The sequence below is a fragment of the Passer montanus genome, unplaced genomic scaffold (assembly GCF_014805655.1).
Source record: "Passer montanus isolate IOZ18808 unplaced genomic scaffold, ASM1480565v1 scaffold18, whole genome shotgun sequence".
In the NCBI taxonomy this organism is placed as follows: Eukaryota; Metazoa; Chordata; class Aves; order Passeriformes; family Passeridae; genus Passer; species Passer montanus.
Genome location: NW_024365381.1, coordinates 11800033 through 11816273, shown reverse-complemented (window position 1 = coordinate 11816273; position 16241 = coordinate 11800033). Strand labels below are relative to the sequence as shown.

General features: G+C 39.9%; 1 protein-coding gene across 1 annotated transcript in view; it reads right to left on the bottom strand.

Moving 5' to 3' along the window:
* LTK (leukocyte receptor tyrosine kinase) overlaps positions 1-16241 on the bottom strand; it is a 95264-nt gene that overhangs the window by 35734 nt on the left and 43289 nt on the right. Inside the window, exons 4-9 of the mRNA XM_039704825.1 lie at positions 15521-15743; positions 8312-8451; positions 5983-6117; positions 4946-5098; positions 3955-4055; positions 2184-2350 (exon numbers count right to left, since the gene is read on the bottom strand). Coding sequence (XP_039560759.1) covers positions 2184-2350; positions 3955-4055; positions 4946-5098; positions 5983-6117; positions 8312-8451; positions 15521-15743 — 919 coding nt within the window. The remainder of the gene's footprint in view (positions 1-2183; positions 2351-3954; positions 4056-4945; positions 5099-5982; positions 6118-8311; positions 8452-15520; positions 15744-16241) is intronic.

Genomic DNA, 16241 nt, shown 5'->3' with positions numbered 1-16241 from the left:
GGGAATTTTACAGCAGAGGGGTTTGGACTTGGTGTGCAGGGGATTTGGTCCCAAGATCTACAGAAAGGATTAAATAGCCAGTCAAACAGGAGCACTGGGAATAAACCTTTACTGCAGGTCTGGGATCATTGAAATGAAAGCACACAAGACATAGCTAAGAGGAGAAAGGAAATGCAGGGAAGGGATTGAGACTTCATATTAAAAAAAACCCCAAACTAAAAAACACACAGAGACAGCAGCTGCTAGAAGAGAGATGGAAACAAGAAGCAGGTAGGAGTTCAGAAAGGAAATTACAACAAGAGGCATGAGACAGATAAAATGGTTTCCCAAATTGGAGGCTGAAACAAAAGAACGAGAGACCAAGTATATGGAAACAAGGAAGAAAGGCAACAAGTGCCCACAGCAGTGGGTAAGACAGGACAGAAGGAGTAGAGCATGGAAACAAGATAAGAGGACTGGGATGGAGACTGTGTCTTGGGAGCACAAAGACCAGGGTTTCCTCTCTTGGGGAAATAGCTTCAGCACCTTCTAGCAAAGTGTGTGCTTGTTCTGTGTCTGTTATAGATCAGTGTAGCAAATGGCAACTTATTACGTCTGCCAGTCACTGGGTATCACAGCTGGTACAGATTTGCCTTCTGGACTGAACAGTTCCATCCTTACTCACAGTGATCGTCACTGTTGTGCCACTCAGTTTTAAATTTGAAAATGTCATACAGAAAGGTTACATGAAGTGAAACAAGATAGAACTACTTGAAACAGACTGTAATAATTAATGCATGCATAAACCTAACTACATCTTTTATTTTGCCTAAGTGCTCAATTTTTTCAAACATTACAGTATTTGAACATTTGAATATCAATTTGTATTTCACGCCATTCTGGCTAGTGCTCAAAAAAAGTGTCTTGCTGTCCACTCCCCTTCTGCCACTTAAGGTCCATTTTGCTTCAGAATTAAGGGCCAATACAGAAATTGGAGGCCTCAGGGAACAAGCATAAGGGACTGTATATCAGAGGAGGCACAGTCTTAAATAGCTCTGAAGGGCCCCTTGGTCTCTGCTGCATACAGGTCCACAGTAGAGTGTCCAGAGAAAAGAGCTGTTTTGCACTAATTCACTGGCCATACTTTACATATTCTTAACTAAACAGATACTAATCCTCAGGGCTTCAGATAGTGTCAGACAAGAATTTTAAATACAGTACTAGCACGCAGACCAATCCTACCCTAAAGGAGTCATTCATGGCAAAGGTGTGTATGTGATCATTTGGTAATACTAACACCAAAGGTAATCAGGAAATTAAACCAGAAAGAGGGTAGAGCAACATTTATAATATTCACTGTATAGACTTGGAGAGGTTTTTTTTCCTTAAGTTTCATGTGAAACAAGCCTTCCTCAGGAACACAAAAAACCCCAAAAAAACCCAACAACAACAACAGCAAAAAAATAAAAACAACAAACAAACAAACAAAAAAACAAACCAACTACCAACACCAGCTACATGGCCTGAGATTGAGTGACACTAGGTGAGGGAGGAGAAATGCCTGAATTAAATTTGATTGCATGGAAATTCTTTAAATCTTCAATATTTCAGTTCATTTGAAAACCAGTGTTGCACTGTATTTCTTCATCTAAGCCCATGAAAACTTTAGTGCAAGGCTCATTTGGGCAACAGTCTTTTTCTGAAACTATTGCATCAGTAATGTGGCAATGAAGGATCTCCAGCTGCCCAGGCTGCACTGATACAGATCCTAAACTGGACAGCTCTATTGGCTAAACTGTGGGATTACCATCCCTTTGACTCATGTGAGTGTTTTTAACTGCAGGAGTATGAAGTGCAGCTATGCTAATGCAGCTCTTCCCCTGCTGGGAGCACTTTGCCTTGTGAGTGCACTGGCTTTCTCAGATTGCTAAAGGGTTTTTAGTACAGATGCTTGCTGTTCCCAAAACTTAAGTACTGTTTGAGGCTGCACAGAAGTGCAGTCACATGGTGTGGGCTTGTGTTGAGCTAAGCTGTGCATGTGCACAAAGATATGCACTTACGGCAGAATACTTCCTGAGCAAGCAGAGTCACTCAAAAACAGCTCTGAAAGAAGGCAGGAATGAAAGTGACACTTCACAATGAAGATAGGAACCATTTACTAAACCTATAGGGATAATCCTGGCTGCTGACAGGGGAGCTCTTACCGGTTCTGAAGCACTGGCATTGGTAAGGTGATGAGAAACCAGTGGTCGCTCCAGCTCCCTGCCCTTTCCCACATTGGCAAGGTGACTGGAGCTCCCTTTATCTCTTCTCTGAGAGAGAAGGAGACTGTACCATTGTAGCTTCCAAAAACATGCACTGAAAATTGAATCTGTAACAGAGGAAGAAGAGGAAAAGAATGGTAATCTGTGACAAAAGGGAAAGATAGTAACTTCTCCCCTCCCTGGGAATTTGAAACACCAAAACTCCAAGTCTGGGTCAAACTCTTTAATGACAGACATCACTAAACTCCCACTCACTGCCTGTATTTGACTCAGCACTGTTACTAGCACAGAATTCTCTCAGGGAAGATCCAGACTGGCACTCCTGCTGAGCAGCTGTTCTTCATCCACTGATGACAATATCCACAGCCTCTGACACCATCTGGGTGAAAGAACTGGTTTTCTTGTTATTGCCTTCGCTGAGGGGAGAGCTCTCCTGCCCCAAATACCTTTTAAACAAGAACTGTCTCTAGAGGCAGAAAACCTCAGTCCATTTACTTGCTCCAATTCATAGGCACCATCTGAATTGCAGCACTCCCAAGGCAAGTGAAAAACAAAATCAGCAGGCCAAAGAATGTCTTGAAGCAGGACTTGTTCCTCTTTCTTTGGAGCAAGCATTTCCAATTTGCCACAGAGCAAGAAAAAGTTGCCATTTCTACCACTGCTGTGAATACCCCAGTTGTCCTCAATGTCACAGAGAGCTCCAGTGCTGACAGGAAAGGGAGCACACACAGATTCTGCAAAGAGCAGCCACAGAAGTTCCTTGATCCTGCCATGTGGCCTAAAATCCTTGCCAGTGGAGGAGAGAATGGATCCAGATCTCCTGTGGCCTTTACACAACAACCAACAGCTATGACTTCTCCCTTCTTGGTTTTGTAAACCTGTCTCCAAACACATTTTATTTTGTTATGTTGTACCCAGCATATTTTACCTGGATTTATAAATAAATAAAAATGCCAAAGTTACATTTCTGGCACCTGCACTGTATTTATTTTCCCAGCTCTCATTAGGAGACATCAAAACTTTCTCTTTTTCCCCTAGCAAGACTGGACTCCAGCTCAAACTTGCAGCTTAATTTTCCTACGTGTTATGACTACAATATTATTTAATATTTTTAATTCCAGCATCTCAGAGCTGCAAGGCAAGTTGTGTGATTTTATCAAGGCCAGGTTGCCTTAACCTTATGAAATTCCTGAAGAATGTCATCAGAAGTTTATTATACTCATCTATTTCTGGAAAATCGAATGCATTCTAACTTCACACTCCTGTTCTCAGTGAAACGATCAAGTTTATTAACTTCTGCACAAGTCCTGCAGAATGTATGAAGAAAAATCTCAGCAGCAGATGTACTAAAAGACTCAATGGCCCAACCAGACAGCTCCCTTTCCTACAAACACTGGCTGCCCCATACACTGAAGCTGTTGGCACCTCTCAGAGTTACCTCTCAGTAACTCTTCCTAAGTGGTACAGTTAGGTTGGGGAGTTTTCCACAAGGAGTGACTGATTTGGGGCTTCTGCTTTCACTTACTGGGGAGGTACCTCACATCTCCTTTCCAGTTCTGAACAAGTGGCCAGCTAGGCAGTATAGCCAGCTCTTCGGCTTTCCAATGCTGTGTAGAGTGTGCAGAGGGACAGGAGAACAGGCTAATTGTGCAAATAGTGCCTACAGCCTGATGATTTACTCCACAAAGGTGCTAAGACAAGAGTGACACACCTGGTAGTCTTCTGTGGCAAGACTGGCTGGCAAGCTGGTACTGTAAGCCTTAGCCATACCACTTGTCTGAGTGCTGTCTGCTCGCAGGTAGAGGAAGTGTCCTGTGAACACAAAAGTGAAAAAGAAAATGATCTCTTGCTGTTTTGTGTAATCACTTGAAACTCTTTAACATTATTAATGTTCCTGCGGGTATGTAAGCATATGTAGGTGTAAGCAGGACCTGAGAGCAAGTCTGTGGTGAGGTTATAGTAAACACTCTGGTAGATTTCAGCAGCACAAAAGTCAACAAACCTCTTACTGGAATGTGAGTGGATAAACCTCAGATACCATTCAAGATCTTCCCATACAGAGGTACACACCAATCTACACTCTTAATTCCTACAGCATTAGCATCAATGACACTTGCTGAGTAAAACACTGGGCTGGAAGAGTTTATTTGCAGTCTTTGTTTCCAGGGAGAGCTTACACAGGCTGTCAGGAGACAAACAGGACACTTGTATGGAAACCCTTCATTTTGGCAGGAAACTGTGAGGCACAACTTATGTGTGCTAACACTTCAGACTTTCAGCCTGAACAGGTGAGGGTCTGGCCTCCCCCCTTCTTATTTAGAAAGTTAACAGGTCTGCAGTTCTGTTGGGCAATTTTTACCTTGTGATGCAGCAGTTATCATGTTGCTGCTGAAGTACTTAGCAACTGCACAGCTCATAAGAGGAAGGAAGAGGGAAAAAGTATGCATTATATAATTTCTTTCAGAATCTTTGTCTCTGAGAGTTGTGTTAAATTTTTTTGCAGAACTTGTTTAATATAAAGTTTTGCATCACGTTCCAAAGTTAATTTTAGCTACATTTGAAGTTATTATAGATAAAACTGATGCTGAAGTTCATTTGACAATGATGTCAAAATTTTTAAACCAATTTAAAGAAACTTAAATTTAAGGCTATTGTGTATATGCATGCACATAGAGTGGGAAAGAGAACAATGAAGAACCTACCACCAGTGGCTTGCAAAGTAGACCCTACAAATGAGTTTTCTTGAATCATTTTGGAAAAGCCCCGAATAGACCAAGGAGATGCTGCAGTTTCATTCAGTGTCCAGCCACACAGACCCTCTTCAAAAGAGCAGTGTGAACCCTCTGGGAGATTGTCTACAATCAAGAACAAGAAAAAGCAGGAAAATAGGAGCAACTTGATTGTGGAAGAACACAAACAAAAACAAAAGTGAAAATCCATTGCTGTTGTCCAAGTTGTCTAACCTATGCTACACTATCAAAATAGATCTCATTTGTTTATTTCCAGAGTCACCATTAGAAAGCCAACACTTTGCTTCTGTAAACATTTGAGACTTTTTTATCCTGTCCTACTCTAACTTCTGGGCAAAACTGCGGCCCCTGTAACCTCAGGAATGGCAAATCACTGCCACATATTTGTAAAGGTCTTGCTACATATGAAATTGCAGGCATCATAAAGTGTTTTGTCCACTTAAAGGAAGGCAAATCAACAGATTATTTTAAATCACCACTGTACTTTCTAAAGCTAAAATTGCTTCTTAGCACCTCATATACTGGTAGGGGGTTTTTCTGTCCTGATGTGCAAGAACTCCTGAACTGGGATCTTGGAAGGACAGATTTATGACACCGTGGGTAACTAAGAGTGGAAAGATGATTAATACCTTTCCCTGAAGGAAAGGCTTAGATCTTGGGTCCAGAAGGAAATTCTCACCCAGCTGCAGACATGTAAATAAGGTTTTGCCTTTCTCTGAAGTAGAAGTAACTGTGAAGGGAAGGTCATTGAGCTCCTTACTGCAATACTTAAGAAACCAAATAAATTTAAAAAAAATCCATTTTGTTCTATATAGGGTGAATTTTCAAAGAGAATCTTGGTATCCAATTAATGTAAATGCGACAAATTAATTCAGGAGGTGAAATACTGAATTAATCTAAAGATGGAATCAATTTAACTTATCTTGTATTCTAGATTATTTCTTCTAATGGAATGAAGGTTCCCATGAAGTGTCATGCCACATACTCACCACACCTCACTCCTTCCTCTTTGGTAGGGCAATCACTGACGAACTCACAGATCTGTAGGTGGCTGACACAGCCTCCATGAAAGCAGGGGAAGGTTGAGCCTTTGTCATATACAAAAAAGTCTTGATTTTCTTTATCTAATGGGGAAAAAACAAACAAACAAATAAACAAAAAATCCCCAAAACAAAAACAAAACCAAAACAGAACTAAATCCAGAGATTAGCTGACAGAATGTGTATGACCCTTCATGTGTATTAGTTTTCACACGTAAGACATTGTTCTTTTTATGATAAATCTCTGCTTTTTTCATGTAGGTTTCTATCCAGCATGAGATTTCTGGACCAAGTTTATTCCTCTTTTCTCTCTGATGCTGCTTTTTCTGTGTTCTATCTTTAGACGATTTTTGGGTTTTTATAATGAAGGGTCTTGCAGTTTCCTACTGTGATGTGCTCCTCAGCTCTGCACACATGACTGTGCACCTGCCAGGCAGCTGTGACATGCTGCATGGCACCCTGCTGCTGGAGGCAGGGTCACCCACTTTTCTCCAGCCCTGATAGACACATTGCTGTGCCCTGTTGAGGCTCAAGTTTAATCAGCACTTGGGCTGCTGTCTTGTTTCTGTGCCAGCTTCCAGCTGTGGCATCCAGCCCATGAGGTAGCTGCTTTCCCAGCAAGCTGGCTTGCTGCACACAGATTTTATTCATGCACCCTAACTAGTGTGGTCACTTCTAGTCTGGGAGCATTTGGCTGACTTCACAGGTACCCATCTGCCAGGCTGAGTATGACTTTTAAGTCTGATATTTCCCAAAAGCATGACTCCCAGCCTGTCCATATGTGGATGCATATGTGCCCAGGCCTGTTATAGACCTGGTGCCCTTTAGGAGAGCTCTGCACAGAAGTTACATTGGGATCACTACTACTCTGAAAAAAATGCAAAAGTTAGGCAACCAATTGCAGGAGAAAGAAAAAAGAACACCTCTGCAGCAATCCAGGTACACACTCTGAAATAATAAATTTTCATGACACTGTTTTGTGCCAGATACATGTACAAAGTTATTTAGAGACTGAGAGCAGAGTGCTTCAGGCTGTATGCATCCCCTCAAAACTCGAGGACTGTCAAAAAAAATTACATTAAAAATATAGTGTTATAGACCTGGTGCCCTTTAGGAGAGCTCTGCACAGAAGTTACATTGGGATCACTACTACTTTGAAAAAAATGCAAAAGTTAGGCAACCGATTGCAGGAGAAAGAGAAGAGAACACCTCTGCAGCAATCCAGGTACATACTCTGAAATAATAAATTTTAATGACACTGTTTTGTGCCAGCTGCATGTACCAGGTTATTTAGAGACTGAGAGCACAGTGCTTCAGGCTGTAGGCATCCCCTCAAAATTTGAGGACTGTCAAAAAAAAATTACATAAAAAATATAGCATGTTAAATTAAAAGAATAATGACTAGAATTAAATCTCTAATATGATCAAAACCATGCTCACAATGGTTTTTTCTTTTTACATTACATTCCAGGCTATTTCTACAGAGTCTGCAAAATGGAAACAATAACGTTATATTAATTCATGAAATTCAGGAACTGAAGATGATTATGTCCCCGACCTGAAGACTGCCTGTGCTGACAGACTCCTGCACTTCCAAGAAGCCTAAATGACATTAGCAAGGTTCTGCACTGCCACTGAGGATCATTTGCATGACATTCAGAGCAAAACCGTAAGCTCCAGGTAAAACGGAGGTCTTAGCTGAGCACTCTGTACTTTAGAGAAAATAATTACATTCCGATTATTTTCATTTTAGATAGAAATTCTCAGCCTGGCAGTAGCAAACAGACCCCACCAGGGGCAGATAAATGTTTCTTTTCTTCATAGAGTTGTTAGATAAAGCCAAGTATGGAAAAGGCTTTGGTTACATAGGGTAGACTGTTGTTCTTTATTACTTAAGAGAGAAAAACACTAAATGCTTAAATAATCTAGGTAAAGACTTTTTCATCCTTGTTGTTGGATTCAGCATAAGTCCAGTTGGTTTTGGGTTTTTTGCATATGAAGATCAAACAAAGCAAAACTCAAAAGCCAAAAACACTAAATGCTTAAATAATCTAGGTAAAGACTTTTTCATCCTTGTTGTTGGATTCAGCATAAGTCCAGTTGGTTTTGGGTTTTTTTGCATATAAAGAGCAAATAAAGCAAAGCTCAAAAGCAGAGAGGATCGCTAGAATTAGTTCTATAATTCTGAGTTTCTCATCTTTCTTCTAAATCCTATCCTATCCCCTATTTTGGTGAGGATGCATTTGGTTATTCCAAACATGTCAGTGTTGCAGCATACCATGAAAGCAGTTCCTGAGTTTCAAGGACCCCACTGCCAGTACTCCAACTTCCTGTGCTCCACAGTTTGAATACACCAGGGTGATTTTGAAAGGTCTTTCTATTCGTCCAATCTGGGCCACCAGGTGTTTCCATTTCATCCTAGAGGACAACACAATGTTATCAGACATACACACAGTACATTGGATTCCATGGAGTCTCTACCAAAGAGAAGTAATAGTATCCATGTGGGCAATGGATCAATGAATGCACATAGCAAGATAACAAATGGGTGTTAAAATAAAACAAGTGATGTTCAGCCTAGCAAGCTCATGTAAGGTTATCTTTGCTGCAGAGACTATTGCTAATGATGAAGAGATCCAACCATTCCCAGTGATTCTTAAATGGGTCTTAAATTATGTTATCAGACATACACACAGTACATTGGATTCCATGGAGTCTCTACCAAAGAGAAGTAATAGTATCCATGTGGGCAATGGATCAATGAATGCACATAGCAAGATAACAAATGGGTGTTAAAATAAAACAAGTGATGTTCAGCCTAGCAAGCTCATGTAAGGTTATCTTTGCTGCAGAGACTATTGCTAATGATGAAGAGATCCAACCATTCCCAGTGATTCTTAAATGGATCTTAAATTATCACCAGTTTTGGACACACTACCCAATATGTTCTTTCCACATATATGGCTGTGTTCTGTTTGCTCTTGAAAGTACAGATCAGCCAAGCAGCTGCACAAGACTCTGGATCCTCAAGACAACACTGCCATTGTGTGTTTTGGAAGTAAATGTCTGACCCTGAATGTTTCTTGGTTGTGTCAAGAATGAAAACCTTTATCTGTGTGTTGTCTGTCTGATTTTCTACCTTGGCAAACCACAGGGCACCCACAAAGCAAGGGATAGAACTGCTGTTCCAGGAAATGCAGATTACTTGTGCCATTTACATTTCAATACAGAGTAAATGCCATAACCTGCAAATCTAGACTGCAAAGGTTTCTCAATTGTGCAGCACTTGTGGCAGTTTGGAAAAAGACAAATGGTCCCCAGCACCCTAATTTTAAAGATGGTTGTCAGACATCAAAAGCTAGAAAGAGAGCTACCAAAAGGGAATTTTTGAAGTACCTCACTCAAATTAAGTCGGATGAAAGTGAGGGTATCCAGGTATAATTTAAAAACTACAGCATAATTCTTAAAAATATTTTTACTTTATTTTTGTTTCCAAATCTGTTCCTATATCTTATGTTAGCAAGACAGCAATGCACAGTTAAATATATGTGTTATTATTTTGTAAATGGATGGAGCAAGGCTAGTGAGAAAGGAATCCTTACTCTAAGCTCTTTTCTGAAAATAGTATCAGGCAGAGATAATTTTACCCATATTCTATACACTGCTGATGTTACTGGGGCCACTCTGGGCAAGTGACCTAAGTGCTTGCCAATGGAGTAGTAAGAAGGCCAGGCCAGTGTTAAGACGTGTTGACCAGCTCTGCTCCTAAGATTACTTTTTCATTTAGGAAATGCCTTCAGCTGCCTTGAAGTGGTCATGTAGCCTTTGTCCTGCACCAGAAACACTTTAGAAGGCAACACCCAGATTACAAACACATCTCTTCTGTACTCAATATAAAAATCACAGAACCATGTTTGCAACTTGCAAAAACTCCAGAGCAACTTTAATTTTTTATCACCCTCTCTTGCGTTCTTCCCTCCATAATTATATAACTTTGTCTGGATAATTTTTAACTATCCATTCTATGGCATCCACCCACCTCTCATTTTCACAATTGTACACACACATAAATACCCACAGATATCCTGAACTCATATGAAACTGAGCTCTTCTTACAAAGATGACCCTATTTCCTCTATTTCCTGTCCTATCATAATATACAGTTCATTATAATTTAATTAATCTTCAGAAAGGTACAACCCTGAATTGCAACAGCACTATCTCTACTTCCCAACATGGAAGAATAACTGATTTGCTTTCATTTTGTATTACAGTGCAGCTTCGGGAATGTCCAGCACCTGTAAATATATCACATAAATTTTCTTATAAATACATCCCCCCTGCCACACTGTGGGACAACATCCAAGACCATCCAGCACTGACCCAGAACTGAGTCACTTCTGCTACATGACACAGCTCTGTTCATCACTCCATTGCATCCTGTTGACCACAAGAATGAATGAGCCATAATCAAATTGGTGCAATGAGCCAGTAACGGCAAGGACAATCTTTAAATCTTTTGAATTTAGCTATTAGGCATAGTTCTAGTACCTCTACCAAGTTACAACCCACACTCTAGCTGAGACATCACAGTATTGCCAGTGTTAACACAACACTGAGTGCAGAACCTGTGGCACACAGCCTGTGATTCACAGCCAGTGGTACATTTAGCAGTAGCAACTAAAAAGCCCCACAGCTGAAAACAATGACTAGTTCAGCTGCTGCACCTTAATCCTATATGCTTTATGAGCCAGACACTTTGGAACTTGCTGTTACATCAAAATACATAAATAAAACTACTAGTCATCTAAGTCAATAAGCCAAGCTCTGAAATGCCATGACTTAGGAAGACAGACAGCAGTGTCCATTCTGCCATCTCTGCTGGGAGAGCTGTGGTATCTGGTGGAAGAACAAGGCCACCATCTTAAGCCACTGTTTCTGTGAATTGGCAGCTCTTCTGAGCCAGAGCACTAAGTTCCCACGAAACATCCTAGTTCTGCACTGAAATATTCTCCATTTATAACATGGCAGAAAAAGCTGTCTAGCATCCAAAGGCCGCAAAAATGACAAGTGACTTTGCATCACATAGAGTGCTTTAGCATATGAAGTCTCTTAATCATCAAGGTATTCCCCTTCAGAGAAAGCCTCCCTGCCTAGATCCCACTGCAGCAGATTTCTAATGCTGTAAATAATTACACCTCCTTTGCTTGGTCCCACCATTGAAATGGAAACTCATCAGAGCCAATGTAATTTTCTTAATGGAATCAGGAACGAAGCCCAGTGTTGATCCAGCAGAAGATGGATCATTGCAGCAGGCTTCCAAATCAACCAAGCTTGGCAATAACTTTACTATTGATTTTATGTCAAACCAGATCTTAAGTATTGAGGCAATATTACTCTTCTTCTAAAAAGAGATGTTAAAATTCATTGTATGCATGGAAGAACTATTAGGGTCCAACATAATTTGGAGAAATTTGCATGGGCAGAAAGTTTGGTGTTGCAAGCTATCTAATGCTTAAGGCAAGAAAATTCAAGATTCACCCTGAAAACTTTTAATTCCAAATCTTCTTTCGTAGGGTTCACTTTTCATTAGCCTCTCAATCTTCTCTGCTAGACAGATGTTTTCCACCCTCTTCTTACCAATCCTTTCTATGATGTGATATGAAAATATATCTTTTGTTGGATATGAAAAATCCAACAAAGGTAACTGATGACTGATTTTAGGAAATATTTTATGTAAAGAATAACCATTTCTTTATTAGGACTGAAAAAAGCAATAAAGTAGAACATGAAAGCTGAAATATTTTCTAAATTAGGGGCTCCCACTGCATGGGTTTTTGCACAAAGCTGTGCATGCTAGATGCTTCTAGACTCAATCAGTGAACATAAAGATTAGAAGTTTTAGTTTACTTTTATACACACAGGAAATTGTTGTCTGCAAGTCCTCACATATATCTGGTGATAACCACTGGACTTAAAAGGAAATTGAGAGTGCAAAACACATGCCTCCCACTCCAGCCTTCACCAAACTCTTAGAGGTTTAGTCTTTGACACAGTATATTTTTGGGTGCAAGTTCAAGAGAGGCACAAGAGGCACTAACTGAATCATACTCCCAGCTTAGTGCTGAAAATTCACAGTCATGTACAGCAGCTGGACAGCCTCACCCTTTCTAGATACATTTTTTAATCGAAAGGGCTCTGCTCATTGTTGTCAGCACGCATTTAGACATTATCTAAGAACACTTACCAGGCTACTCCCTTGTCGTCTGTACAGTAGGAGAAGTTAAATAACTTCTGTGAATAAAAACAACCACCTTAGCAGCAGTGTCAAAGACTGCAATTTTTTTTAAGGGTCTCAGAAGATGGTCGAGCATTTTATCACCACCACCCCTCCAAAAAAAGGGGGGAAGACACAAAAAACTAAGCAATAAACAGTTTTGTGAGCTTGGCTAACTGAAAACCCATGTGTGCACATGGCCATGAACTTTTTGTTTTCTGATTTACTGAGATTACTGTGGTCATTCCAGAATGAAAACAGAACAAAATCAGCTAGGCTTATTGACTACTATATTTCACTACAGAAAGTGAAAATATTATCCCTGCCCCAAATGATGCTTTTTTATTTTCAATGAAGTGTGAATACTCAGAGTTGAAAGAAACTAGCTTCTTACTGAAACAGTTTTGGCTAAGAACACTGAAATAATTGTGGTCCACAATAAACATAAGCATGTGAAAACACCCAAAACCACACAGGACTCAAGAATTTTCAACTGTGGTTGATTCTGGGTCTGTGTGGTAAAGATGAAAAGGTGGAATAAGTAAAATAGTAAAAAACATTTAAGAAAATTATTTTTTTTTAAATAGTAAGAAGCATATATTACATGTGACCTGAATAAGCACCATAACCATAACCCTGAGGAAGTGAAAACAGTTTTCTGACTTAAATGCCAGACAAAGAAGGCTTGGCCTTGCAAGCAAGGTTACAGGCTCCTGATGTTTGAGCTTTACTGACATAATGAGAAATTAAATTTTATATATTTTTGTAAATACATGAATCTCAAACACCTCACTCCCTCAGCAGTTCTCCTTCTAATGGTAATAACTCAGAACACCCATGATCTATAGGTGTGGTATTTAAAAATAAACCTCATGACTTTGTGACTTTGCCCTACTTGTTCAGAGAACATGGTACTAAAAGTCCATTTGTTTCTTTTTCTTTCATTAAGGCTTATGTATGAAAAAGTAGTGGCAGCTTCAATACTACCAATTTAATGATAAATCCTACTAGTTAGTGAGGTGAACAGGAGAGAAACTTTCTCTTACATGTGACATACATCTAAGCTTTTGGGAACTGATGGATCCTGAAGGAGAAAACACCATCAGAAGAATATTTCTAGTTCCAGAAAGAGGACAGTTCACTGAAGTAGTCTGGTGCAGCTGGAGTTTATGATGAAGTATAGCTTCGTCATGGAATTGAGAGGTGACAAAAGGGACCCAATCAGGATTTCCTGGTGTGTCTGATTATCTGAAAAAAGTGCCACCTACCTTTTTTCTATGTCCAAGTTTTTACTCTGATCTGAAGACCAACACTTAGTAGTAATTTTCAGTGGTTACACTAGGTACTGCACATAGGCATCTATCTCAAGGTGATATGCTCGTTGTCCTGTGTTCTAAATTATGCAGCAGTGTTTAGTTAAGACAGAAAAGCTTGTAGAACTCCTACTCCCTGTGGAAGGTCCCTGTAAAGTGGGAACACTTCAGGGTAATCTCTGCTTAACGACCCATGTTGTTAAAATCTTAATCATGGAGAGAATGCTCATTTCAGGCTACCTGCCTAGCAAGAAGCAGCTCAATCACTGTGTTAGAAATAAATTCTGTTCTGCCTCCATGGCCAGTTTTTTTAATTGTACCAAGATTTTAAAGTTCCCCTGTAATGAAGGAGGAAAGGAAGGGTATTTGATAGTTCCTAACTTTGTTTTTAAAATCTTAAGAGTAAATTCTCTGAGCTTACCAGTGCTTCATTTCATTCAGTAAAAAAAAGTAATACCAAGTGTCTGTGCCAACTTCCAATTAAACTAACTTCATTCTAATAAATCTAAATGCCATCACTTTTAGAGAGATGATGATCTTGACGTCACATAGAATTGTTTTGCAGTGCTCAAATAAGCTGCTAAACAACATCTATGATCTGTTCCAGAGATGTTGCAGTGTTTACCAGCAAAGCCTGGTCTGACCAGAAAGGTGTAGCAAAAGGGCATTTTATGAGTTTACACTGTGGAATGGAGCTGCAGCTGCAGAGGCCTGTCAAATACTCAAAAAACACCAAGGGCAGCTTTGAGTAGGTAAAAAAGAATATTAGAAATTAATCCCAGAAAATCCAACAGATTCACAGTGAAATTATCAAGAAGATGGGGAAAGAATAGCCAGGAAGGAACTCAGCAACAGCTGAAAATGAGAGAGAAAGAGGGAGAGAGAGATCTGAAAAAAAAAAAAAAAAAGAAGTTTTTTAGTCAAACTCTGCTATCTTTGGCTGACAGGGACTCTTCGCTGCAGATCTTCATGGCAGCCTGGGGAGTGCCAAAGAATTTCAAAGAAAACAAGAACTGGGATCTATTGCTTAAATTCTCCCTGGGAGTCAGTCAGGTGATGGAAATAAAAAACTTTGTTATGTGTCTGACCCAGGTTCTTACAAGTTGGATTGCAGCAAAGGAAAAACAAGCACATGGAAAATGGAAAAATTAGATGACACGTGGATTTTCTCTTTCTTTTCCTGTTGTGATTTGTTCCCTTTACCCATTTCTCTTCCTTACTGCATTCTGCTACACACATAAATAAAGAAAAATCATAAAACAACATAAGATCTGGGGTTGTTATACCTTCTTTTGTTTTCCTTCACCTCTTCTTACCTCAGTTTTTTCCCTCCCTGAACTCCACAATTGGAGTAGAAGTGGATACTCCTAAACCTACTAGAAGGGAGGAAATTATTAAAGAGGTAAAATTAACCCCCATCTCAAAATGAGAATTGAGACCCTTGTAGCATTGATAGGACCCACTGAGTCCACAGAGATATCAGTCATGTCACCAAGGCAGTTTTTGGACTGAATGCATTTTATAGCTGCAGTCCTAGAATCAGTGAAAAAATTAATCATTCTTCACCCTTCCAAATGTGAGGGAAGAAGAGTAAGATCTAAGGTAGTGTGTTCTTTGCAAAAAGGATTCAAAAAACCTATGCCTATTACAGGCATCTGTCAGGAGGCTATGTGCTTCAGTCCTGAAAGTCACACCTTTATTTTCTTCTGTAATAGCAGCAATGATCTCAAGAAGGTAAAAGACAGTGATAGACAGCAGCCTGGAGAAACACCAATTTATTTTCTTCTGTAATAGCAGCAATGATCTCAAGAAGGTAAAAGACACTGATAGCAGCCTGGAGAAACACCAGTCTACCTTGCAATTCAAAGGCTCAACAGTTAAAAATTGATTGTCTTACCTGGCATTCTCCTCATGGCCAGCTCTCAGAGAAGTTATTGTATTTTTATTTGTCTCTGCATATCTGATTTCAACTGTGAATCTCTGGAGAAGAGGAACAGTGTCCTGTGAATGTATGGCCAGCTCCAGCAAGCAAGAATCCAAGCTCCCAGGCAGGATGGGGCTTTGCAGGCTGAACTCACATCTATCTGGGAGTCTACTGGTGTTCAGGAGGAAAATGTCCCCTGTGAAGAGAAAAAAAACCACAACAAAACAAGAGACACACAGCATGGATGGAAGAGAGATAAGAGGAAAATGAAGACGGAGTTTGAAGAAAAGAGTCATGAGAATAAAGGAAGAGCTATGCACAAAAAATAGAGGGAGAGAATAAAGTAAAAATTATGGCTTTAAGTAAAGAAATTATAGAAGAAATCAGAAAAGAAGAAACCAAAAAAATCATGAAGGTGTATCCAACAGAACAAAAGACTGCCAGCCAGACAGTAGACAAGTGGATCCAGCTCTGGCTTGTATAGGATTGAATTTCCAGAGAAAAATGCAGTCCCTGTAAATAAAAGCAGCTTATTCCAAAATGGGGAGATAGAAAATGAGTATATAAAGGGGCCAGCTCTTTAGAGGATACATCCATACACAAGAGAGGCAGAACCCATGCATTACATGGTCCTTTCTTATTGACTCTTGGGCAAGGACTGTGACTTTGGGAGCCCTGCACCAGAACCAGCACA